The 24,604-nt window shown below is 36.7% G+C and overlaps 1 protein-coding gene across 7 annotated transcripts in view; it reads right to left on the reverse strand.

Annotated features, from left to right (window-relative positions):
- Positions 1-24,604, reverse strand: part of LOC100645457 (whirlin) — a 109,818-nt gene that overhangs the window by 43,319 nt on the left and 41,895 nt on the right. For all 7 annotated transcript variants that reach the window (XM_048410338.1, XM_048410336.1, XM_012313637.3 and 4 more), the window contains 5 exons: positions 20,397-20,527; positions 5,541-5,864; positions 3,794-4,026; positions 3,253-3,553; positions 2,843-2,902 (listed from right to left, as the gene is read on the reverse strand). In XM_048410338.1, coding sequence (XP_048266295.1) covers positions 2,843-2,902; positions 3,253-3,553; positions 3,794-4,026; positions 5,541-5,864; positions 20,397-20,527 — 1,049 coding nt within the window. The remainder of the gene's footprint in view (positions 1-2,842; positions 2,903-3,252; positions 3,554-3,793; positions 4,027-5,540; positions 5,865-20,396; positions 20,528-24,604) is intronic.

Genomic DNA, 24,604 nt, shown 5'->3' on the forward strand with positions numbered 1-24,604 from the left:
AAGCTTTCAGGAAACCTTCCAGCTCCTGAATTGTGACGCACGAGATGCGACTAGGCTGATCTCCAACGAGCTACTCTTAGCATCTCGTGATCCAGTGCGTGATCAGTCGCGATTCATCTAACTCAAAAAGAACTTCGATGGTCCTTGAGAAAAATTTTACTTGGTAGGAAAGGAATAATTTCTTTTAAACCAAATATACCTGAATTTTCTCAAAGTAATATCATTTTTCCTGTACTTGAAGTCCATATATATTACTTAAATTTGTATTTTTCATCAATTTGCCAATATTGTTAAAATATTATATCAATATAGACTATCTAGTAAGAGTATCTATGATAGAAAATACTAACTATTCGCATACACCCATAAAATATAAAAACACTGGGGGAAATGGTCTTGAATGACCAAAACTTCGACGTCAATTCATATCTTTATGCTGAGTAATAAATACGACATTTTGCCTCTCTCTTAATTATTACGTATTTCCTACCAATACCTATCTGATCGAGCACTCGATCAAGCAAGATAGAACTGAACAGAAAATCCAGCAAAGCTCAGGCGAACTCGTTCGCATTTCTGTACTGTCTCCCCTGATGTGGTTAGCGTGACAAAAAAATAAAAAAAGAAAAAAAAAAAAGAAAGAAAACAAAACGAAGTCAGGTGAAATAGATTCATTCGCATCTAGCAGCTGCATTCCACTCTGCAATACCTACTCTGCAAGCGTATCTAAGACCTATCGCATCTAGATTCGCATTCAGAAAGAAGAATACTCGAAGCCACCGTTCCGATCGAACGAATCTTTTCCTCCGTCCAAGATTTTTCTCCTCGTTATTTCAAACGGTGAAACCGAATACTCTCTCGGCTCTCGTTGAGAAATCGTTTACACTGTCGAGGCCTTAATTGCAACGACATTCAATCCACGGGCTTCGAATATTCACGCAATGGCACGGCTGAAGCACTACGCAAACAATCTCGACTGCACAGTCTCCTAAAGAGAACGCGGGACGTTGACGAGCGCAGACCGGAAACGAGGCGACACTGCCTGCCAGGAGAAGCGCACTAACACTAAGCGGAATTCATAAAAACACAGATAGACAGAAGAAAGTAGGAACAAGACAAAAGAGAATGATGCAGTATTCGAGTGGAAATAGAAGAACAGCGGAAGAAGTATGAAAAAGATTGAAACGAAAGAGACGCTCCTCTACGAGAAACGGAAAAAGAAAGTGTACAAGATCGGCCAGCTAAATCGGATCACCTAAATATGTGCCTTGTTTAATTTTTTTACGAGAAAACTTCGTACGACAAAGTCACACCGTCGATCATACGTATTCAGGCAATTGTTTAATACAAATTGAACATTTTCTGCTATTTTCATATTTTAGTTATGTTTTTCTTTTTATAAATCTCTTTCACTCACATTATGTGTTCGTTATAATGAGAATTTTTAAATAAGGAAAAATTTAAGTAGATCGAAATATTTAAGCCGATATTTCAAGAGACTCTTTTTATACGCTCTACTATACGCCGTTTCAAGAGACACGTGTAACGGCGGAGAGAATTTTTTCTTCCCGTTATTATGTTTCTTCATAATATGATAAATAAGGCAGATATTTAGCTGGACCATTCTGTATAGAGTTTTGTATAGATGAAGAAGAAGCAGAAGGGGTTGCAGGAAAATTCTCGAGTCATGCTTCACCGGTCACCGCGATAGCCGAGAGCAATTAAGCTAAAAACAGAAAGTTCATCTCTCGCATCGACGTTCCATCGAAGTGGTCGCGAGACGTGTCTGGTAACTCGATGATTCCCTTTGGACGTTCTCCAGTTGGTTCTTCGTCTGCCATTTTGTTCTCTAGTCTTCTTTTCTTCGAGATAGTTCCCCTCCGTTATCTTCTCGCACCTCTCCAATCGACAATGAGCTTTTCCTATTTCTTCTCTTTCATCTTTCTTCGTCCCTTTTTAATTTCTTACTTTCGTTTGTTTCCTTCGTTCATTAATATTCTTTCATTTACTTTGGCTGAATTGAGTTCAACTCTTCTAACACGTTCACTGTGTTCGACATGGATTTATGCCGATACATAGTCTTTAAATTATGTGAAAGGTTCAACAATCAAAAATTGATATAATTTTTATTCTCTACAAATTTTTAAATTTTAATATTGAAATTTTATATGATTGGTGTTTAATTTCCTAAAAATCGAATGGTTTGTTTTGATGGAGGAAAAAAGCTCGGCTTTTGTGACTCAGTATATAATAGTATATGTATAAATAGAACATTTGTATGCCGCAAAGTCAATTTAATTTAATGCAATTATTACTGGAAATATAAATTTGGAAGCCTTCCAGATAGAAATTTGACAGTGAACGTGTTAAAATGTTTTCTCTCGTGTTTTTACGTGCTCCCTCGGGATATTTAGACTCTTTTACGATTCTATTAAAATTCAACACATTCAACGAAGGGTTCGAGCATATACTTCCATCGCGAGAGAACCGGCTCGAGATCCTTTTCGAACAAACATATTTTGTATTCGAAAAGGAGAATATCGTAGGGTTAGGTCGCTTGCGAGACTTGGCGACAGAGATAGGTAAAAAGAGAGACGAGAGGAGAGAACAGTCACCAGTTAAAATCTAACAGTTACAGTGGACAACGCAGAACAGAGAGTGAAAAAGACAGAGACAGATAGTTTCTATACATTTCCCGGAATAGAGATAGAAAAAAGACAAGTAGAAAGAGAAAGATAGAGAGAGAATAATCGTGTAAAGTATCAGTCGTTGTGTTTCGTGTGTTTGTCCCTTCATTCGTGTTATTGTATACGGTGAAATGAAAATTATTTTGTTCACTTACCGGAAGATCGTGTAGCGATGGCGTCACTATTAAATCCGAGTGGGCACGGTCACCTTTTCTCTGAAAATAATGAAGAATGATTTAATCGTAATTTCTCAATTTCATACGAGTTTCAAATAATTAACCATAGGAAGTGAACATGTCATTTTGATGGTGTGTATGAACAATTTAAAAATGTTGGCGACTAATTAAACGATGATGTATTCGTCAATGTAGATGTGTTCACTTTTAATGAAATTGGTACTATTTTTAAAATGCATTATGTCTTTCTTAGAAGCTAGAAAAGATATACTTTTATTATCGGTGATTGGTAAAATTTGTTTTAAACAGCTGAAAAAACATAATCGTTCGATCATGAAAGAGTTCATTTCGATCCGACCAGATCGATACTATCGTAACGCAAAGCATACCCTTGCCATGGCCACCCGAGGCCTGTAAACCAAATCGTCGAAAGCAGCTCTGTCTTTACTGTCGACGAGTTCCCTCAGCTCGGTTAGAAGAGTTAGTTTCTCATGGGTGTTCAGCAGGTCACCTAAATTGACAACCAGCTCCTCGATCGTCATTCGACGCGTCCTATAATCAGCCAGCAGCTGAGAAAGTGCAGCTCTCTCGCTTCTCGCGAGGACCACCCTCGCCTTTTCTTCCACCATCGCTGCTGTCGCGGCAGAAACCGTGTGCATACCGCCTCTGTGCCTCCAATCACTCGCAATGCTAAAGAAAATATTAACGATATCGTTCAATGTCCATTTTTCTCTCCAAAATAGCATTTACTACGAAATTTCGATCGATTTACTTTCAAAGGACAATAGACGGAGATATTTAAATTGTAAATTTAAATATTTATGGCGATAACTGTAAAATAAGGGAATGGATGCTATATTGGTGCTATATATATATATAAAGGAAGTTTACACTCTATAGTTTGGTTTAAGTAGAATAGGTATTTCTTACGTAGGACTCGGTGGTCGATGATTTCCTGGACTTTCTAAGAGAAGAGGGTCGTGTTCGGGATACCTAGAAGTTGGCATGACGATGGGTTGACTCGTGGTGCAAGAATGTGGCACTTTTCCGACATCGCGAATCAACAGAGTCATTCTTTTGTTCGTCTTCAGAATTTCCACTGCCTCGTCGTGTGTTGCTTCCTCGAAGTTTTGTCCATTTACTTCGATTATTTGGTCACCTACCTGGAAAGCAAGAAAATACAACGTTATATCCCATTCCTTATTCCTATTTTTATATCATTGCGTCATGTATTTCAGAAAATAGAAATATAATAAATTAATAAATTAACACACCTTTCATACTATTAAAGTAAGAGAAATTTGACAAATTACAAACTGTTACTATTAGGTCATCTCATAAGTTCGTTCTGTTTTTCGAGCGGTTATATACGTTAAGATTGTTTGCATACCTTTCAGTTTCACGAAAAAATGTAATCTCCCTCTCGTTGTATAACTTATTCCCATTTTTCAAGTGCATTGGTCCCTTATCGCCGTATGTTTATAAATCGACACATGAAATGTATACACAAAAGTCGGCACGAACTTATGGGATGACCTAACACTAATAAATTCTCTTCCGTAACAGTAACAAATTTTTTAATCAAATCAGTAGATTTTTGTAAATAAATTTTAGAGAGTAAAATGGTTAATTTGCCGCAACATTATAGAATTTTGCAAAAGAGAAGTCTGTAAGTTACAAATTGTGACTTGTTCTGAATTTTAATTATAACGTTCTATTATAGAATCGTAGTCCAGATCTATTATTTAATAATTAATTAACAGTTTTCTTATATCGTATTTTTTTCCTATATAGAAACACGATGGATAATGATTTTCCTGTCGAAATTCATCGAATCACGATAGCCCGCGAACGAAAATCGGAAACGCCCTTAAGTGCTTGCCTTTTCGAACGCCATCAAATTTTCGCGATCGTTAGCGTTCGCTCGATGAAGCATCATTCCGATCCACTTTCGTCATCGAAGTGCTTGCCGGCGCCGCGCCATTCTAACTCAACGAACTAATTAATTCTTCCTGACATTGAATTACGTAACGAACTAATTGATACCGCTCGTTATTCGCGAACGTCCTGTTACGTCTATCGTATTTAATCGTAACCGCTTTTCTACGGATTGATTGTCTCAATATCGATAGCGAACAAATGACGTATTCCTCTATAGGAATTATCGATATAAAAAATTACCGCGTGCTTTCTTCTGCTAATTAATTAAAAACAATTATTCTAAAGACTTGCAAGTTTCAAGTTATTTCATCGAACCTTCTCTTGATTTTTCACTTATCCCGCCAATTATAATTATCGTAACAATTTTAATGGATCCTTGTTAAACCTATAATTCAGCAAATACTAAATATTAAATTTCTAACTTATTTTATCCTGTTTCCATTGTCTTAATTATTATAAAAATCTTTCTTTCTACTTTAGAAACGTATAACTTTTAAGTAACTTTGCCCTGTCACACTTCCAAACACCTTAACAATCTTTTAAACTACCTACTCTAAAAAATTCCAACTTTGTTACTTCATTCGCAGTATCAGCACGGAAGGGAATAGAAAAAGGAAAAACTTTTCAATTTTATCACCGAGAAAATGGTCTGCTGACACATCGAAGAACCAAGTCTAATAAAAATACAGCGAATCCGTGGTATCGAAGGAAGAAATAAAATCTGAGATACTCTTACCAAGAGTCCAGCTCGGTCAGCTACGCTGTCCTTGTCGACCCCGGTCACATAAATCCCAAGGCCGTACTCAAGGCCACCCCTGATCATCAAACCAAGGGACTGACCGGGTTCGATGCAGAGCTCGACCTTCCTCGTCCTTGGACCGTACCTCGAGTCTCGAGGTGGATAAAGCGGAGGTGGTGATGTTGGACGACCTTGACGGTCGATCCAGCTGCAGGACTGCTGGCGACCGGAAGAAGACCACACTGGATGTCCACCTCTACATCGGGGATCTAACGCTGGCCCTCGCACTGTCATACTCAAGGTCCTGCATGATTTCAGCATCTGCAATGAAAATTGCGAGTTTGTTAAATTTTGATAGAGCGCTATATAAATTTTCCGATTTTTCTGTTATTTTAATTGTATACTTTAATCATATTTCTATTATATTAATTTCATTTTAATTTCCGTATATTTAAGCAAATTTCATTGTAAATTTTAGTGCACAAAACATGTAGCTAAATGTAAAAATTATCGTGAACGAAGGTGGCTGTTAGATTATCTGGGTGCGACAGGTTCCCCGGAAGAGTATTCACAAAGAGTGTGGGAACGTTTTGAAAATCGGTGGAAAATGGGTTAACGTAGGGTGCGGATGGGCTGAAGTGGAGATTGGGTTAACGTGTGGTGCAGATGGGCTTAAAGTGGTGCTGGAAGAAATGGCGAGCTTGCAAATGACAAGAAGATCGAACTTGAGATTTTCGAAAATTAATATTTTCATGAAATTTGAAAGTTGAAAAAATTGAAACAGGAGAAAGCCCCAAGATTGAAGACCAAGAAACGAAAAATTATAAAATATGTATGTAGAGTATAAGGGGCAAGGAACATAAAAGATAAAATATGCAGTCCTTGCAGTATAAATAAATAAAATAGGTACAGAAAGGTGAAAAGGAATAATCGTAACAGTAGAAAAAGTCTAAAATGCCCACGAAGGAAACTCTTCGGGGTTAAAAAAAAAAAAGAAAAATTCCACAGATAAAAGATGTGAGCTTTTAAAAAACTAAGAACGGAAATATAAAAATTTCGGATCTAAAAGGGAATACAAAAATGAAATAAAGACGTATCAGAAAAAGTAAGGTAAAAAAATAAAATTAAAAGAATCTCTCAATGCTTAAAATTGACGCCAGTGGTAAAATAATTTATATCCCAGTTTCAATAAATTTATTTAACCACATCCATATACGAATTTGTTCCCTCTAACTGAGAAACTTTATTTAAACTGCTGTACGAAAGCGTCGTTTACGAGCCTGCTATGCACTAGCTTCGAATTAAATGGAAAATTGAGGCAGGTTATTAATTCCTCCATAAAACGTAATGCCATCAAGGATAATTAACCTCTATTATTGGCCACTCTATTGAGTTCTTATTGACCCCCGGCTACCGAGCTGCATTTATCTTACAGCTGACAAAGACTCTCTCACTTTGTATAAGCATAAACGTATAGTTGAAGAAAGCGATATAGTAAAATCGGTCACTAATTCAAATTTGCAATTTTCCATGATCGTAACAACTAATTAGACACGTACTGAGGACCATAAGAATTTCGAAGCCTCGTTCAGGGACATATTCAGGGATATCAACTGAGAACTACTTTTCCCTTTGTAATATAGTAATATAGATATAGTAAGATAATTAATTTTGAAATAATTTTACGGACCACTGTATATCGTTCAAATGCATATATTAACATACGCGGCACGCTTAACATGCAAAATGAAGTTCCATACCTAACAGACGTATTATTTAAACGAGGTTATTGCACTTGATCGAATAAATAGAAACATCGGAGAACTTAGACCATCCTTTGGCCATTATTCAAGCTTCGTGACGGCACTCTTATGCAAAAGAGCCTACGGACACGCATCAAGCAGGAGAAGATTCCTCGCTGAGGATCTCAGAATAGATCGCTTATACGTGTTGTGCCTCAACGAACTGAAAGAAATCATTGTTCGTCAAGGGTTTCTTCCGAGGCTACCTTGGCAAGTGAAACAGCCAACAATCGGCGTGTGTACCGCGTCAACGAGGAACAAACGATTTCTATTCCGTTCTCCAGCGAGGATAAAAGCTACGACACTATCGTTGGCATACGATCCTTTGTACAATTTCCGAAAGATCACGTCAGCTACGCATACGTGTAACAAAGAGATCGAGTGTTCTCGATCGCGTTTTTGTCAGCCGTTTGACTATCGGAATTGAAGCTTCCAAAAAAGAACTGATTTTGCTATGTTTAATCTTTCTGTGATCTTCAAATTTTTATATTTTTATCTTTCTGCGTGTTTTTTTTTTTTTTTGCTCGTTTTCAATCAGAATTTATTTTCCTGTGAAAAATTTTGCAGAAAATTTTTTAGGTTTGAAAAAAGAGAAGCAAGGTATGTAAAATCTGTTATTAATATGCGCGATTGCTCGTTTTATTTTTATACTAGAAATTTTCTTGAAACATTGACAACGAAATCGAAACAGACATTAACAAAACTAAGATCGCAGTAAGGTTAATATTCGTCATATTTTAATGTTTGAAGACGATCTTTATGGACAACAATTCTTTCATATTTTTCTCAAACTACAATAATTGATTCAGAATAGAAAATGAGGTCGGATTCAGGTTCGGATTCAGGTCGGAAATGATCTAAAGGATATATTCTGGTTAAAATCTCTCATACTATGGAGAATAGAAAGAAAAATAGTAAAAGGGAAAGTAACATTACTATCTTACGTAGCGAAGAGATAGAAAGGAGTAAAAAAATTTGAAAAGAGGAGAACTTGTAGAGAGAACGAATTTATGAAGGATCAAACACGAGTTTCGAAACGGATGATAGAATTAAAGTCGAAGAAGAACATGTAAAAGGAATAAGGTTGAAGCAAATTCAGATCTTCAGCGGAGTCTACAACCTTGGCGCGAATTAAATCAAACTGAAGAGAGAGAATTCCTCACAGAAAGATATACGTTTCGCGTATTAACCAAATCCAGTCGATCTTCAACGAGAATTTTTTCCGAATACGAATTGGTGCATGAGTCGTTTGATTAACAGTAAAAATAGAAACCTATAATTGTAGCTAAATATACGATTCTAGTTGAAATGGTATAATGAACAAGGATAAGTATATTATAATATTATGTTGACAACACATGTTGGTCAACGTGGTTTCTGTGCGGTTCATATAATCCACGTTAAATTTATTTTTTGATGGAGAGAGCAGCTTTTTGTATCGATTTCAAAATACTTTAATACGTAAAGTCACGGAGATTTCCATTTGAAGCTTGCCGATTATTCCTTAAAAAAGTGGGGCCATTTTAAATTAATTATCAATGGCATTTTTAAAACTATTTCTGTGAGTTTTGTAATACATCACTCCGAATTATATGGAAAAATCTGTGTGATACCATCATCGATTGGATAGTACTTCTTGTAAGTACGTGTGGAGCTCAAAACATCAATCGTTATCGCTTGCCTACAATTCAGTTTACGACCTCGCTATATGTTTCTTTGCTCTGGGCTTAGGCTATAGATTATAGGCCTATTCTCATGTCAGAAAAGGATAGAAGGAACAATTCGATAAGCATTTGTCGAGGGAAACACGCGTCCGAAGAAAATTGGCACGTGTAAGGTCATGAAGAAGTAGACGGTGCGTTCGACGGTGACGCCACTTGGTAGCTAGGATATCGATCTCCTGGCACTCCGTGACGTCACATCCTGCCTATCCTTGACCCAGCCCGAATCACGTCCTTAGGATTCCATGCTTCTGGCCCACGAAGATGCAATTTTGTCGTATCTATGCAAGGCATGTACTTGCGTCAATGTTCTTCCGGCTCCTTCATCACGGAGGAGCCATCAAGAACGCGTGGAACTTTTCCGATGAGGCCGCATAAATTACTTTGTCCAAGTTGCTGGAATTACAACGCGATTCATCACGCCACGAAAATTAAGCTAATGGCACGCTTTCCGCAAAACAAAACATTTGGTTGAGAACGTGAAACGTTTGTCGTTGAAGAAGAGTAACAATATCGATAGAAAAAAGCTTCCATTTAAGCTTCCTGGACTGTTCCGCAATAATTTACCTAACAAACAATAATATTTATGTAAAATATACATAGATTTCAATTTTATGAAAATCTACAAATAAAGAGAATTTATGGAAGTCTTCAAGTTTTATAAATACGTATAAGTGAAGAATTGATCGAGCAATCCAATAATTCATCCGAAAACTGTAAATCGATGACTAGTTCGTTGCCGGATATTCAGATCGTGATATTTCGTATGAGTAATTGAAGTGATTGTGAGAGATTTTCGCTAGAAAGCTACAGATGAAATGTGGTTTGACTACAAAGGAGACTACAAAAGAGAGAATTTTTTTTAACTTCCAAAACAATGGTATTATTCTAGCTATTTCCTCGTAAAATCGTGCAACGGTCCATGACTCTGTTGCGATAAACGCAGAACGGAAATCGTGTTTCGCGTGTGCATGAACGATTAAAAAGCCTCACAGATTCTTATCCTTAATAAACCTGGTGGAACTTTCGTACGTGATATTGGCTGAAAGTACACAACTACTGTTTGTGTTTTTTACAAAATGCACGATAGACATATTTATAGAATTGTTATGTGGGAAACGAGGAACTGCTGATTCATTCGTTGCAATAATCGATGCATAACAAAATGGATATTAAATAGACCATATCTGTAACTAATCGTATCTGAACTATAATCACAACATAACGATTATTGCATATCGTATTTATTATACAGTACTTATTGTAATATTCCATGGATGAAATAAATTTTTGTTTAAATTCCATTTGTTTAATTAATTTTATAGAAATGAGAATTTGCATAAATATTCGAAGTCTAACATAAATAATATAGCAATGTATAATCAGAAAGCCGAGCATGCAACGATTCAGTAGAATATACGCGTCCTGGTCAGCCCTCCTTCGTAAAAACATTATACAATATACACATAACTATCCGCACCCGTGCTTTTGCATAATGGTTTTTGCTTAGCTTACTTTTCTCTCTGTCTGGGTGGATTTTTGTAAACGAAATTTCATTTACTTCCCGAACAGCTAAAAAGCTGAAATTTTAATTCTTGCATCAGCACCACTTCAGAAAAAAGTCGCTGTTCACGGGCCAAGTTTTAGATTTCCAACATATCATATAATATAACATATAATAAAATATATATAAAATATAATATAACATATATTTTTGTATATATAATAACAAAAAATTATTAGTGGACAATCCAAGCGACTTTTAGAATTTTTCATATACATGTATCTGTGATACACAGAGGAAAATAACTTTTTTAATGGAGCATTATTAATTAATTGAATTTTATTATATTATTAGGGCTCATATTAGTTTAGTTTCAAAGTTATCAGAATTTTAACATTTTCAAAAATGTCTTCGATACATCGTGAAGTTAATGCAATGACTCCAGCAGGTTTATATTTTTAATAATATGAGTTCAACAATTGAGCTGTACCTTATTGTATGATTATCGCGTGTGTTCAACATATACAGGTTTTCTTATACATTATTATTACATTGAATTTCTTAATGATACCTGATAAAGAATATTATTTTTCTTCTTTTTACATTTTTAAATAAAAACCATTTTTTTTACTTCCTTATTTAAAATTTCCTTCAGGCTATCAACGATCCACAGTCTTTAGCAGCGCAATAAATCAGATGTACAACTAGCCAGCTATGCAACGCTAATTATTTCACTTTCATTGGCGTTAAACACGCCAAGATTCGTCGGAAAATGAGACCACATAGCTACGCGTAAATTACGAGGCCATTCAGAAGCTTCCGCGAAGGTTTACAGCCCGCGTATTGCCAAGCAAATTTCATGGTCGTCGTCCGTCTTCTGGGACGAGGGCCAATTAAATAAATAATTCATGAGGTCGAAGAGCAAGCGGAAAATCGTCCAACCAAGTCGGCTGAAACTCTTTATCGTGTCCTGGCCAGGACTATTTCTTTTCGACGACATCATATACGTCATATAATCCTTTTCGATCAAGTATCACGTGCACATCCCTGTTTATAAATATTAAGAAACTTATGAAGACTTAAGTAAATCCGAAGGATCAGTAGGAAATTATTAAAGCTTCTAAATAAGTTATTTCATTCGAAGTATATTGAACATTATAATAACAGTCTCATCAGTTCAATATAACAAAATTAATCCTCTTCTTGTCTACGTATGTGTCTTTCTATCACCGTTTTGATTATTTTTATATTCATATTATTGCTTGTTATTTAGCTCCATACGTGCTGTAGATAATTTTAGGGTACAAATTTAGATTTTGAATAGATTTTGTAATGGCTGACTAGGACATGTATATTCTACTGAATCGATATACATTCGACTTTCTAATTATATTGCTATGTTATGATATATAGCTGTTTATCTAATTTACTTTCAATTCTTTCATTAATATTTAGATTAGAATTCTATAAAGAGCAAAACATAATTACTAGAATTTGATGTATTACTATGATTCTATCAAGTACGTTTAACAACCTTCGATCATAATCTTGTGTAAATATAAAATTCTCATCGATCAATCGTTTTCTTGGTACTTTAGATTAATTGCTTCGTATGAAACTGGTAGATGTATTAATAGTAATGAACGAATTTATTATTAAAATTTACGTATATTTCACCCTCGTGAGGACGCCACTCGAGTTCCGTCGACAAATCGGGAAGTTGTTCTGATAGTTGTGGGACCGACTATCGGTCTGGTCACTTTCGTGATTCCCGGCGATACTTCTCGATCAATTTCGCTCGAGATAAGCGACCTCGGTCGACGTAGGGGATGGACTACAGACGAGTAAACAAGTTTGGCGACGTCTATTGGGTGGACACCATCGACGATTGATTTTTGCTACCCTCGTTTAGGCATTGAATAGATTTTCGGTATAACACCTACATTGCTGATCGTCTAATCAATCTAATCAATGAAAGTCTTTTCATTATACAGAGTGTTTTGTTGATCTTGGTTAATGTCTCAATTACTCTTGTTACTACAAGAAATTGTAGGACAAATGTTACTACAAACTCTTGTTACTCTTGTTACTCTTGTTACTACAAAAATTAGGACAAAGTTGATTCAATAGTAGAGAGGATCGATATCACTGCGTTATTCGAATACTTTTCGGCTAAACGTTCTTTCATACATGAAGGTTAATAGCCACGTTGGAGTCGAATTTTTCACATTTCGATGCTCTTCACCCGAACGCTCGTAAGTTAAGTCGTTACGAAGGAATTGAGTTACCGCGCCATTGGAGCCGGAAAGTGTTACTTTATCGCGGCTTGGAGGCACGTGGATCAAGGGAATTCTTTGAAAGTATCGCAGTACTATCACGTACATTCACGCGCGAACAGAAAACGCAACACACCATGCAACGAAGCTCTGTCCGTGAATTTTGAACCGTTATTCACAAATTTCGTCAATATACGCTATAAAAATTTACACAGAACTCACGATGCTCGTATGGTAACTTTATTTTACTCGGAAGGATCGATAAGTATGTATTCTCGATATTTATGAAAGCTCATTCTTGTCGGCGTTGCTCCAAGCGCTCTCGCGATTTAACTTCCGCTTTCTGGGTTAAGAGTTCCTTAAACAGCTAGCTGTATTATTCTTCGCCGATGACAAGATATTTTTTACGACTCGCAATCAGCGTAAAAATATAGAAGAACGGCGATGTACGTATGAAATAATGAGTTGGTGGAAACTCGCGGCGGAAATGACGCCGATCCTCCGCAACGAAATCGGCTCGTAACGCACATTTCCATGACAATCGGCATTTAGCTAGGCGCAGATAAAAGATTCGATCATTTTCGCGAATTTTCAAGCGATCTTTCTAGGTCAAGCATTTCCTGCAATAGGTATAAAGGGAGACGAATTTATGGCTGCCTATTCGCAGTTCCTCCTGGCGATGAAAATTCATGTTTGTTCAACCTTTTTCCGGTAATTTCAGATAAAAGTAGTTCTCGGTTATTTATGTTTGCCTTATAGATAATCTAAATGTCGCGCATTAAAACTCGAACTACTTAGGCTGGTTTTTACTTCCATCGCTACTTTTACTGTCGTAGGAAACCCACGATTATCAAGTGCGATAGTGTTCACAGAAATGTAAGTTCCAGGTAAGAATACAGAAAAACGAAAAAAAGCAATAAGGATTCGAAAATAAAATTAGGCTAAAGGAATTTTAAAAACTAACGTATATAATAATTCTAATTTTTTTAGAACACCCATTTATCTTTCCTTCAATCTCAAAACTTTTCAGCTTATCCTGTTATTTTGGAGTACTAGGCAATTTTAAATTGTCATTTGTCACTTGTGATACTCTTTACAACATCTGTCGGATAAAGAACAGACATGGGCTTTAATAAATAAATTAATATTAACGCTTCTGCATGCTCTGTGTATTTACATGTACATTTCAGAAAAAAACTCGTCGTTCAAACAATTTTATGTTTATTGTTGCTCGCAATATACGTTTACGTAACGATTCCAGACGTATTCTGAATATGCAACGAATATGAAAGGGCATAAATATTAAAAAATTCCCCAAAATAAATTCTTCTTCATGTTAGAGGAAATATCAAGCACTGAGAAAGAGACATCAAGAAAAAATAAAAATAACAATAAACTTATCAAACGGTGGAAAAAAAGTGCACTATAAAAAAATTCCGTTAAAGTATAAACCCAATCGTCTGGAGCAGGATCTGAAAATAATTATCGATCCGGCGTGGACACGGCTGAGTCAAAAAGGAGTCGGCTTTCTCCGGAAATAGAAAAGGACAGGTTTGATACACAGTGGCGTCGGCGATAAGAACCGAAGAGATATGGAACGGGGAGCAATTTCACATCGATCTATCGTTATTCGTGTGCGAGTATCCCCATAAACGTGCACTCGATGAAACGAGTACGCCTTTTCTTACCAGAATTCCAGCAACGACGGGATTCTGAAGCAGCTTCCGCGGTAGCCTCGTGAATTATGTAGAGAGAAAATAAATGACGGGGATTCTTGCCGGAGGGCGCCAGGACGCCTGGCGCCGAGACGACGACCGAGGAGTCGAGACAGAGACCTTAGGAGAAAAAAATCGGACGGCGCGCGGGCTGAAGGGTAATGGTGATTTCAGGCGATCGTGAGTGGAAAGCGTGAATTCGTTGTCATTTTTTTCTTTTCGACCATTTCTCTTCGGCTTTTGTGGCTCAATTCTTGAATGATTGAGACACTCTTTGGAAAAAGCTAAAGAAGTTGTAAATCGTAATATGTCGATAAGATTGTTTCGGTGAACTGAACAACTCTATTCAGAAGATGCAAACATCTTAAATTTACATTGGAATTTATGATTATTTGTGCTTATTGTAATAAATCAATTTATAGAAATAAATCATTCGTTTTTTTTTTAAATTGAATACTACTGTAGCGTTATTCTGTTAGCCCTAAAAACTATTGTATAGTCGTTAAGATTTAATGTAATTGGTATATCTGTGTAGGAAGCATACTTTAAATTACTTTTATTAAAATAATCATCGGTTTTCATTCATAGCAGATTTCACTAAGTGATGGTAAAATCAAATAGACTTTATCCCTTAAGAGCCTGGATTGCGTGGCGGCACAGCTACTGCCTGACCTTTGACAGACTTTTCTACTGGCGCTGTAGTCTTGTAGGCGAGAAAAGGCCGCGAAACAATAAAGCGAGATTAAGTGTGACATTTCAAGCTAATACTATCCAAATTGATAACATGTTTCTACTTTATATTGGCATATCTTTTTTTATAACCAAATGTCAGGATCTTCGGACTCAATATCAAATATTATAATTCTGATACTTTCCCGATATTATTACTCACATTGTATTTATTTTAAACTACTATAAAGTATGCACACGTGCTTTTATAGAAATAAAAATATGATTACAATAGATACCCGTTTATTTCCATTGCATCATTTTGATTATAGTTATTTATGCATAATTTATTTGAGTACTACAGTTATAGTCATCTATGTACAATTTATGTAGCGTTTATGTAAAAATTAAATGTTTAATATTTCCTCTGAGAAACTTTCCAATCAACATCAGCTATTTATAACTGCGTTATCACGTCATGAGCTCTGTCCGTCGACGAAATTTCAAGCAACCATGTCTGAACAGCATTAGAGCGGCTTCGTTTAATGGCACGGTAATTCCCCAAAAAGTCTATTACATCCGTAGTACAGTTCAGAAGTTCCATCTCGCGGTTCGAAATTCCACGTCGCCCTAATGAACTCTGTGGAAAAACGCGCCATAAATCTGGCAAACTTTTCGCGCGCTGTCCACACTTCTTGCTCCTGCCGCGCCTATCGACCATTACGAAATAACAAGCCACGGCCACCGTTACGGTTTACGACGAGCCACTGCAATTTAATCCGTAGCTCGTTCGAGCGTTTATGTTCGATCGATGTCAGACAAGAAGCAGACCGGAGCCGGATGTCGGTCTCCGGGAGACAGCCTTTCGAAATAGCAAACAATTCCGGAACACCGTTCATATCACAACGAGTTTTATCGAGTTAGAAATCCTTTTCAGGAAGATCTCCTTAAAATATTAGTTTGATCGATTTATTTTACGACAACACTCATTAGGTTTTTTTTTATATTTTTTCTTTTTTTTTATAAATTTCTACCAAAGAAGAAAAGAAGAATAAAAATAGATTCTAAATAGAGATTTATTTTACTTCCTAAATATTACAAGTGTTGTACTTTGGACATTTCGTATTTCCAACATCTGAATATTCTTTTCACTTTTTAAATATTGACTAATCATTTGTTAACGTACGTATATAATGCACAATTATTTTTATATTCGCTTAAAGTAGTTGACATCTACGAAAATAAGATCAGGTCCCTTAATAAATATAAACATTCGTATGACAATCGCAAACGAACGTGAGGAAAAACCACAAACGTATTCCAATTCTAGATAGAACGTTTGTATGCAAGCCGACACTGGAGTTTGAGCAATAGGACAGTACAAAGTCCGGGGCGGAAATTGGAGCTCGATAGGTGGACCTTGAATCAACGAAACTTCGTTTTGATTACGAGAACGAATATGCGACACTGTTATCCAGTACGAGCAGTGCGAACACACCGGAAACTTAATCCGTGGATTGTCGAACTGGGTCAACCATTTGACCTATCGTGATCATTCAGGAATCGTGGCTCTTCCAATTTCCTGAAGTCATCTGGGTCAAGGTTGCGCCATTTTTTCACTAATTAGACAGTAATTTGTAAAAATACGTAATAAATAATTTTCTCCAAATCTTATCAAATATATAATATATAGAAGAAGATAGAATAAATAGACTGTCGAAAACTCTACGGATTTTTTGAAGATCCGAGAAAAATTGACTGAAGGAAGAGAGAGTTCGTGCTTGTTTGTGATTTTGGAGATGTTAAATTGCAAAGAGCACCCTCAGGCAGTGCATTTTACTTCTATAGATACTTTTCTGTAACTGGGATCTTGTTTATTCTACTAGATTTCTCTTTTTACGCGTTTCGATAGAACGAGGAGCGTAAGTTTCAAGGCCGCGAACTAGTAGACTCACCGATCCGTATCTCTCTCGAGATTGGTTTTCACAAACTTTTCAGAAATACAATAACTTCTTAACAGAGGGAGGAAAGGAAGACACCGATATCTTCTCTGGAAGCCAGAGTGAATTTGCGCACAGGCGATGGAATAAGTATCTGAGAGAAGCAGAAAAGTAACAGGCGATACTTCTCTTGTTTCCAGTCGCGTTCAATTGGCGACTTAAAAGGGTAGCTCTTCGGCGACTGAACATTTACGTCTTTGTCTTATTTTCTGTTGAGTTTTTATGTAACAAATAGTGTTTACTACGGTATTAACAATAGCTCTTTGTGTAAGTTGAACCAGTTTTTAACTGCTATGTAACAAACGTAGAAAAATTATTCGTACGCATGTACACGTTCGTATTTTTCACATACATATCTACTATTCTTATCAAATATAATTTTATCTAAAAAATCTAAATTATCCTTTGCTCATCACCGTATGTTACCAATATATTTCCTTCCTAACAACTTTCCACCCTACAACAACAAAATAATTAACCATCCACTGTTCTGAACCATTAAATCACCAAAATTTTCTTTAAGCCAAACAATATTCTATACTCGTTACAGCTATATCAAAGAAATATCGACGAACAGAGGCTACCAAGTAATCCGAATACATAATTCTCCACTTCTAGCCAAATCACTCTCGAGGGTGAAGATGCCTGTAACCCTGAAGCAGGGTCGAATATATTATTTTTATTGTTCCCAAACAGCGAGATAGCCTATGCCTAAAGTAGCCACACAGCATCGATAGAGGATAGGAAAACTTGGGCCATGTATTCGAAATTCCGAGGCGGTTTTCACCGAGGTATGTGCCTCTTCACCGAACCAGTCTGATACCCTGATGGGCCATTGTCGACGGGCTTTTGTCTAGAAACTCTGGAGCTACTACGAGAGTATGATGAGCTACCGGATCCAGAGATACCCATCAGAAGCGTTTACACCAGAGATTACTCGTGGCGTGGCTCCGAGCAACGCTTCTTTTCCATCCGGCCAGTCGATAGTACTCACCCTCCCTTTCGTCCTTTTCTCTCATTTTTTCATGCTCAACACCGCGGAATTTCAGACTTCGACGATGGACAAAGAAAGAGAGAGAGAGAGAGAAAGAGAGACCTGGCGATCCATCGAACAAAGTCATTGATCGAACCCGTCTCTCCCTTTGGATACATTTTTTTCAGAGGATCGTCAGGGAGCTTCGATTATCAAGCAAGCGATCGAACCTTGCACAGGCGCTTCTATTGAGTCGTTCAATAAAATTGTCCCCTTTTACTGTCTGTTTTTTTTTTCTCTCTGCTTTTTATATATCAATGAGTAATTTATTTTCAAGGTATTCAAGGTTTTAGACATTTTTCTTACACAGGATTTACATTGTTATCTTCAAGGTTTGGTAGCAGTGTCATTTCTTTTTATGTTTCTTATGATTTGGGTACGTTCTGCATCGAGAAAGTTTTCGTTTCGTATAAAAGACCACGAATTTTGTTTCTGCTTAGTCGAGATGGATATCATGTAGAAAAATTTAGGAGGAACCCGTTCGCTCATGTTAATAAACAAAATGAGGAATGCAGCAGTAACGAATTTTCAGATAAATTAGTCAATAGAAGTTGCAGGCGGAGCAATCTATTTCTTTCGTCTTAAAAGAAAACCTACAGAGTATTGCCAACCTCGATCTAATAATTTCATAGATGAAACAACGATCGAGCTCCAAGAAATGTTTACCACCGTTTCGGACGCTCGTTGTGCCGGCGTTTCTTATAAGAAGAATTCCTCGAAAATTACGATGTAAAATGTTTAAGCGATATTTCGAGCTAACGTTGAAGGCGGACTAACCTCGTTTATAAAACACGGTAATATAGTTGAAAGTTTCACTATAATCCTTCGTGATCTCGGACGAGCTTCCAAGTTAAATTAAATAACACGCTGGGTATCTTGCGCAATTTTTGCTCCTTCGATAAAGTCCGAACTGACAAGCGTTTATTTTGGGATTGGGTAGAATTGAACGTCGAAGTTGGAAGTTGGAAGTTGGAGTTCGATTTAAAGCAACGATTCGCAAAGTTGGGAGTACTGTACGTATTCTTGATACGAAATTTGAAATTATGCAAGTCAGGCTGGAAAGAGATGGTATAGAAGCGCGGAGCTTATAGATGATAAGTGACGAAGAACACTTGGAATAATTGAGAACAGAGATCAAAGATATCTGCCGTACTACACCGCTGGAAGCACTCTTTGGCATCAATCGAAACCGATTCAGACAAAACGAACTTTTAAAGAACAAAGCATCTCCTACTTTTTTCTGTTACTTTCTGGATATTTCTACTGTCTCGTTATGTTTATGCATATTGAAGCGTATAATCTTCAAATTTTGATCTATTTCAAGGTCGGAATATCTTTTTCTAGCCTTTCTTTTTTTTATCAATTGTGATTGAAATTTATTGGAAGATAAAAATGAGATGAAGGAAATTTATATTCTAGAAAAGCGCTCGAACCGTTCCGTTCGTCAGATAACACTTATCGAAGGAAATCGTCTGCCCCAGCCCACATAATTTAGCTGAGAGCCAGGCTGGTATTTGCGATCGATGGGATGGCTCTTAAGGTCACTCATAAATACAAAACACCCACGATCGATTGCGCATCAATGGTTAGAATGATTTAACACTGATTTTTGCTCGTGATCAGGCACGTAGCCAACGAATCGTGTTTAGGGAAACGTTCCAAAATTCGAAGACTTCGGTACGGTATCGGTTGGTATGTGGTAGTCACTCTACAGAGTCTGTAACGATTGTCGAATCAACGCCTACAATCTAAAAAAATAGAATTTCCATCGCACACATATCGACATAAGTAAATTTTTATCAAATCGTACCACGATAACTCAATCTGAAATTTCAACTGTAAGAATATCGATATCATCGATCATTGATCCAACCCTTGTCGCTTTTATAAAGATCGACGCCTAAATATAAAAATCGAAATCTCTGTGCGACAAAAATTTCCTTATGTTTGTCAGACAATATAAAACATGAGATGACACAATGATAAAATACAACGTTACAACGTGATATGATCGTCGCATGCAATAGAATGAGCTGGAAACACGCGCCAGCGCGTGTATGTGTGTGTGATTTATCGTTACGTAAGCGGGGTGATATTATGTTTCTGGTTTGGAAAATGAAAGTAGAAACTCACTTTGAGGGCCTCCTCGTGGGTCACCGCCCGGAAGGGTGTGCCGTTCACCTCCAAGATGGTGTCTCCTGGCCTGAGTCCAGCACGTTCGGCCACCGAACCCTCCTCCACCCTCGAAATGTAGACACCCACCCCTGAGAACAATTCACAGACTTTCCATCAGACCGGAAGCTGTCTGGTGACTGGTCCACGACCAGTGCACGCTATAACCTTCCACCCAGGGCGCGTTCTTCCCAACTTTTTTCCGTACGATCGTACTAAAAATGCACTCGCGATTGAGGGAAATTTGATAGACACGTGGCGGCATTTAAAAACGGGAGCACTTAAATAAATTATTCTTCGATATCGCTCGAAGAGTGAATGGAAAGAAGAGTGGCATAGGAATTATTGATCTATCCAATTTCTTTTTCCTCCTTTTTCAATTTTTATTCGTCTTTTTTTATATGGGATAGAGATGTTGAACATAATAGCTACTATGGCAGATCGAATATATTGAATGAATTGTATTTTGGTCCGACCTAACGTTTGTAATAATAGCGAACCATTTGCATTAGTTTAAATTGAATATTTAGCACAATTACTAATTAATCGCGTTAATCCTTGCACATAATCAACCACATAGAACGAATCTCTAGGAAATTCGCAACAAAATAAATTATCTCCAACTGGGTCGCAATCTATTAAACAGTTTAACGTCGAACGTTGAAACTTTTCCCGTAATACGGTTGAGGAATTCAATTGAAAAGTGGTACAAGTGTTTTCTATTCTGATGTGCTTTAACGCGCAATGTTTAACTTCATCATGCTAAAGATTTCCTCGCTTGTACTTTCTTTCTCTTATGCTTCTCGATCGACCCTTTCAACTCAGTATAAACTAAGAAAAATTTGCGCCAACTGCCAATTGTACTACAAATTTCATATCATTATTAAATGACAAAACAAAAGCCATCACACGCATAATGCAATTATTAATACTTATTTCCTATCAAAAAAAAAAAAAAAAAAAATTGAAAATTCGTGTTTTCCATACCTGATACCAGAAATACGAGAAGCTCTAATAATAAAGAAACAATTATTTCTTAATCGTTAATTCCAAATGTTTCGCTATTTTATTATACTGTTAGAAGGTTAATGTATTATTTCTATAAAATCGTTTTAAAATCGTACGAGGAAGGCTTCGAATTCTTCAATTTTCAAATTGCGAGTAAAGGCACAAAAATTCCCGTAAATAGCAAGCGAAGCGCCGCAGAAACGACACGATGAAAATCGAAAGAAAAGAAAAAAGGAAAAAAAGAAGGAAAGAAGTAAAAATAGTATAGTCCCCGAAGCATTTGAATCTCGAGCACAGAGACGTAGCCATAATCTCCTCGAGCCAAGACCGTACCATGAGCCGCTTTTGAGGCTCCATAAATCGCGGCCAGGGAAATTGATCCATTAGAATGCAAGAGGGAGGGCTGTTCGTGTAACATGACGAGGTAAAACTCCCATTTTTGATCGCAGCCACCGCCAACGTGTTACACCTCCTGCGAGTCTCTGATGAAAACGCGCCGTAGGCAGAAAATCGGGTTAGCTTCTTGTGTTGATAAGTGAAATAACATAAATAACGTAAAGGTAAGTTTGGTTGCTGCTCTCCTTAGTTAAAATGTTTTATCTTGCACTTTTATATTCTAAACTTCGGATATTTCAATATATTCCGAAAGATGAAAATTAGGTCCCGACTTATCTTCGCTAAATGTTTTTATTTGAACGAATAAAGGCGAATACCGCATAAAAAAAGAATGATAAAACTTTGGTTTTCTTCGATTTCGAAATAACGGATAGCATATTTTATCTAAGGAGGACAAAGTAAAATCCAAGATAGATATAAGGGATGTTACAGAGAGACTTAACAAGGGGAATGAAAGAAAAATAGGTGAGAAGAAAACGAGTGGGAGCACGAGAAGTAGTAGTAGAGTGCGGATGCAGAACAGTAAAACTGCTTGTAAAACAGAGATTACGATTTTGTGCCGGTGCGTGTTCTCTTGTGTCTCGCGAGCAACGTAATAGAAGGGCCATGCAAAACGATTTTTCTGCGGAAATACGTTGCGATAAGGATTGCCTCTGATCTAGAACTCTAACCACAAGGAAATAAGGAAATGAGAAAAGAGATTACGTATTCCTTCTTCTCGACTTTTCTCTCTTTTTCATTATTTACCTACTTGCTGGGAAATATTCCATTTCCTGGTTGTGTGCTTTTGTAGTGATGTATGGAAATCCAAGAATATCATGGTTAAATTGATCGTCTTTGTTATTTCCGCAGAAAGAAAGGAATATTACGACGCACTATATTTATGGCTGGGCTGGCGAATACATTGAATATATTTGTGGTATGATACTTTTCGAGCTCGTGCAACGAGAATTCAATGGCGTATTAGTTAGATGTATGTTTTTATACGATAAAATGTCTTTTAAAAATAATTTTTTCCCTGATAGAGTATTGACAATTATTGTATACTTTTCTTGCTGGCAAATTTATGGCGAACAAAATCTTTGAACGTCCAATTCGTTCGAACGGTTCCTTGCTCGCACAAATAGCTCGATGAGCCTTTTCTTCGTGTAGCGTTTTCAGTTCTTTTAAACGAAGCACGTACTGGTTATAATAAGGAAGCGAAAACGTTTGTTTGTTCGAACTTCGTTTGATCGCTGTACTGAAGTGAATATATTTTTTGAAAAATATTGGAAGAGTATTAAATAAAGAACATGTTGATGATAAAATTGTAATGATCAGAGATGATAGGAACAATTAATTCAAAATAGAGTTTCCCTTTATTCCAAGGAAGAACATGTACATAGAAGAATACTATAGATTCTCGTTAGCCTGAACTAATTAGGCAAAAGTTCCAAGTAACGGTATCGTGGTTGATGAGATTCTACGCCACGTATGTTTCGATGCATTATACATTACACAAATTAGCTGCAACTTAATAGCGATCAAACTGAGCCAGGCGTTTACGCTATCTTTTGTATCATTTTAATTGAATGCCGCGCAAGACCGTGTTAATTAGCTCATTAACCGGTATCTAAAATTGCGAAGCGCGTCATAAATCTAACTCCATTCTCTGTTATATGAAGCAACGCGCACAAAACTTTCCTCGGTCATTTACTGAAATAAAAACAAATAAAAAGGGAAATTAAATAGATTTAAACCTTAACGACGTATCGCGCTAACATATGTTCTATTACTGGATTTCAAACGTTTATATATTATATATCTATTCAAAAATATATCAAATATTCAAAGTATACTACTCGTTGTAATCTCTATTAGATGAAACAACGTAAATGGCATATATTAGATATTAAATATATTAAGTTAATATTGAATATAAATATTAAATAAATAACGTACGTAGATATAACAATAATAATAATATTTCGTATCAATATCTTAAATAATTTTTTAAATCGCTCTTCACAAAAGGCCCATCGTTGAATCATTAATCACGAAACTTTCGAGACACGGGTACAATCCTCAATTCCTAGAATTATAAAAACCAATGCAAATTCGATCTAGAATCTAGGTATCTAGTGCATCATATTGCCAAGAGAAAGTATAAAATATTAAAAATATAGCTCGGCAAAGGACACGGGATTATACTTGCAAAGCACGAAGCATCATGAATACTTAATTCCCTAGATATTTGTCCTGGACAGAGAATAAAACCCGGTCGCATTATTCAGCAAGACTAGATACAATCGATGACCAGTTATTCGCGCGAACAAGGACGAAATTATTATATTCTATACGTACAAAAATGAAATAAATGAAAGGGAACAAAATCCGACGTTCGGACCAGATGGACGTCGAATAAACTTGGTCTGTTTGAAGTCATGGGAATCTTGTTCCGCTGGTAATTAATCTCTTTCCATGCCAGTAAGCTGAGGAAGCAAAGATTAATCCGGTTGATAAAAGAGATAAGAAGGAACAATGAGCTCGTTACGCGAGGCTCGTGTTGCCCCTGCCAAACTTGTGTCGTCGTCGCCACGGCTTAATAAAACTTCGCCGCGTGTCTCAAGCCCATTTAAGAACTTGATTTCCACCTTGAGAACGCCCTCTTTCTATTTTCTTTCAAAGACGTCGATGATGAAATATGGACGCGAAGTATGCCGGTGCTCTGGCTGTATAAATACCGACATATTAATTTTCCTTCTTTTTGTACTTTTGTTTTAGCT

Source organism: Bombus terrestris, chromosome 11 (genome assembly GCF_910591885.1).
Source record: "Bombus terrestris chromosome 11, iyBomTerr1.2, whole genome shotgun sequence".
Lineage (NCBI taxonomy): Eukaryota > Metazoa > Arthropoda > Insecta > Hymenoptera > Apidae > Bombus > Bombus terrestris.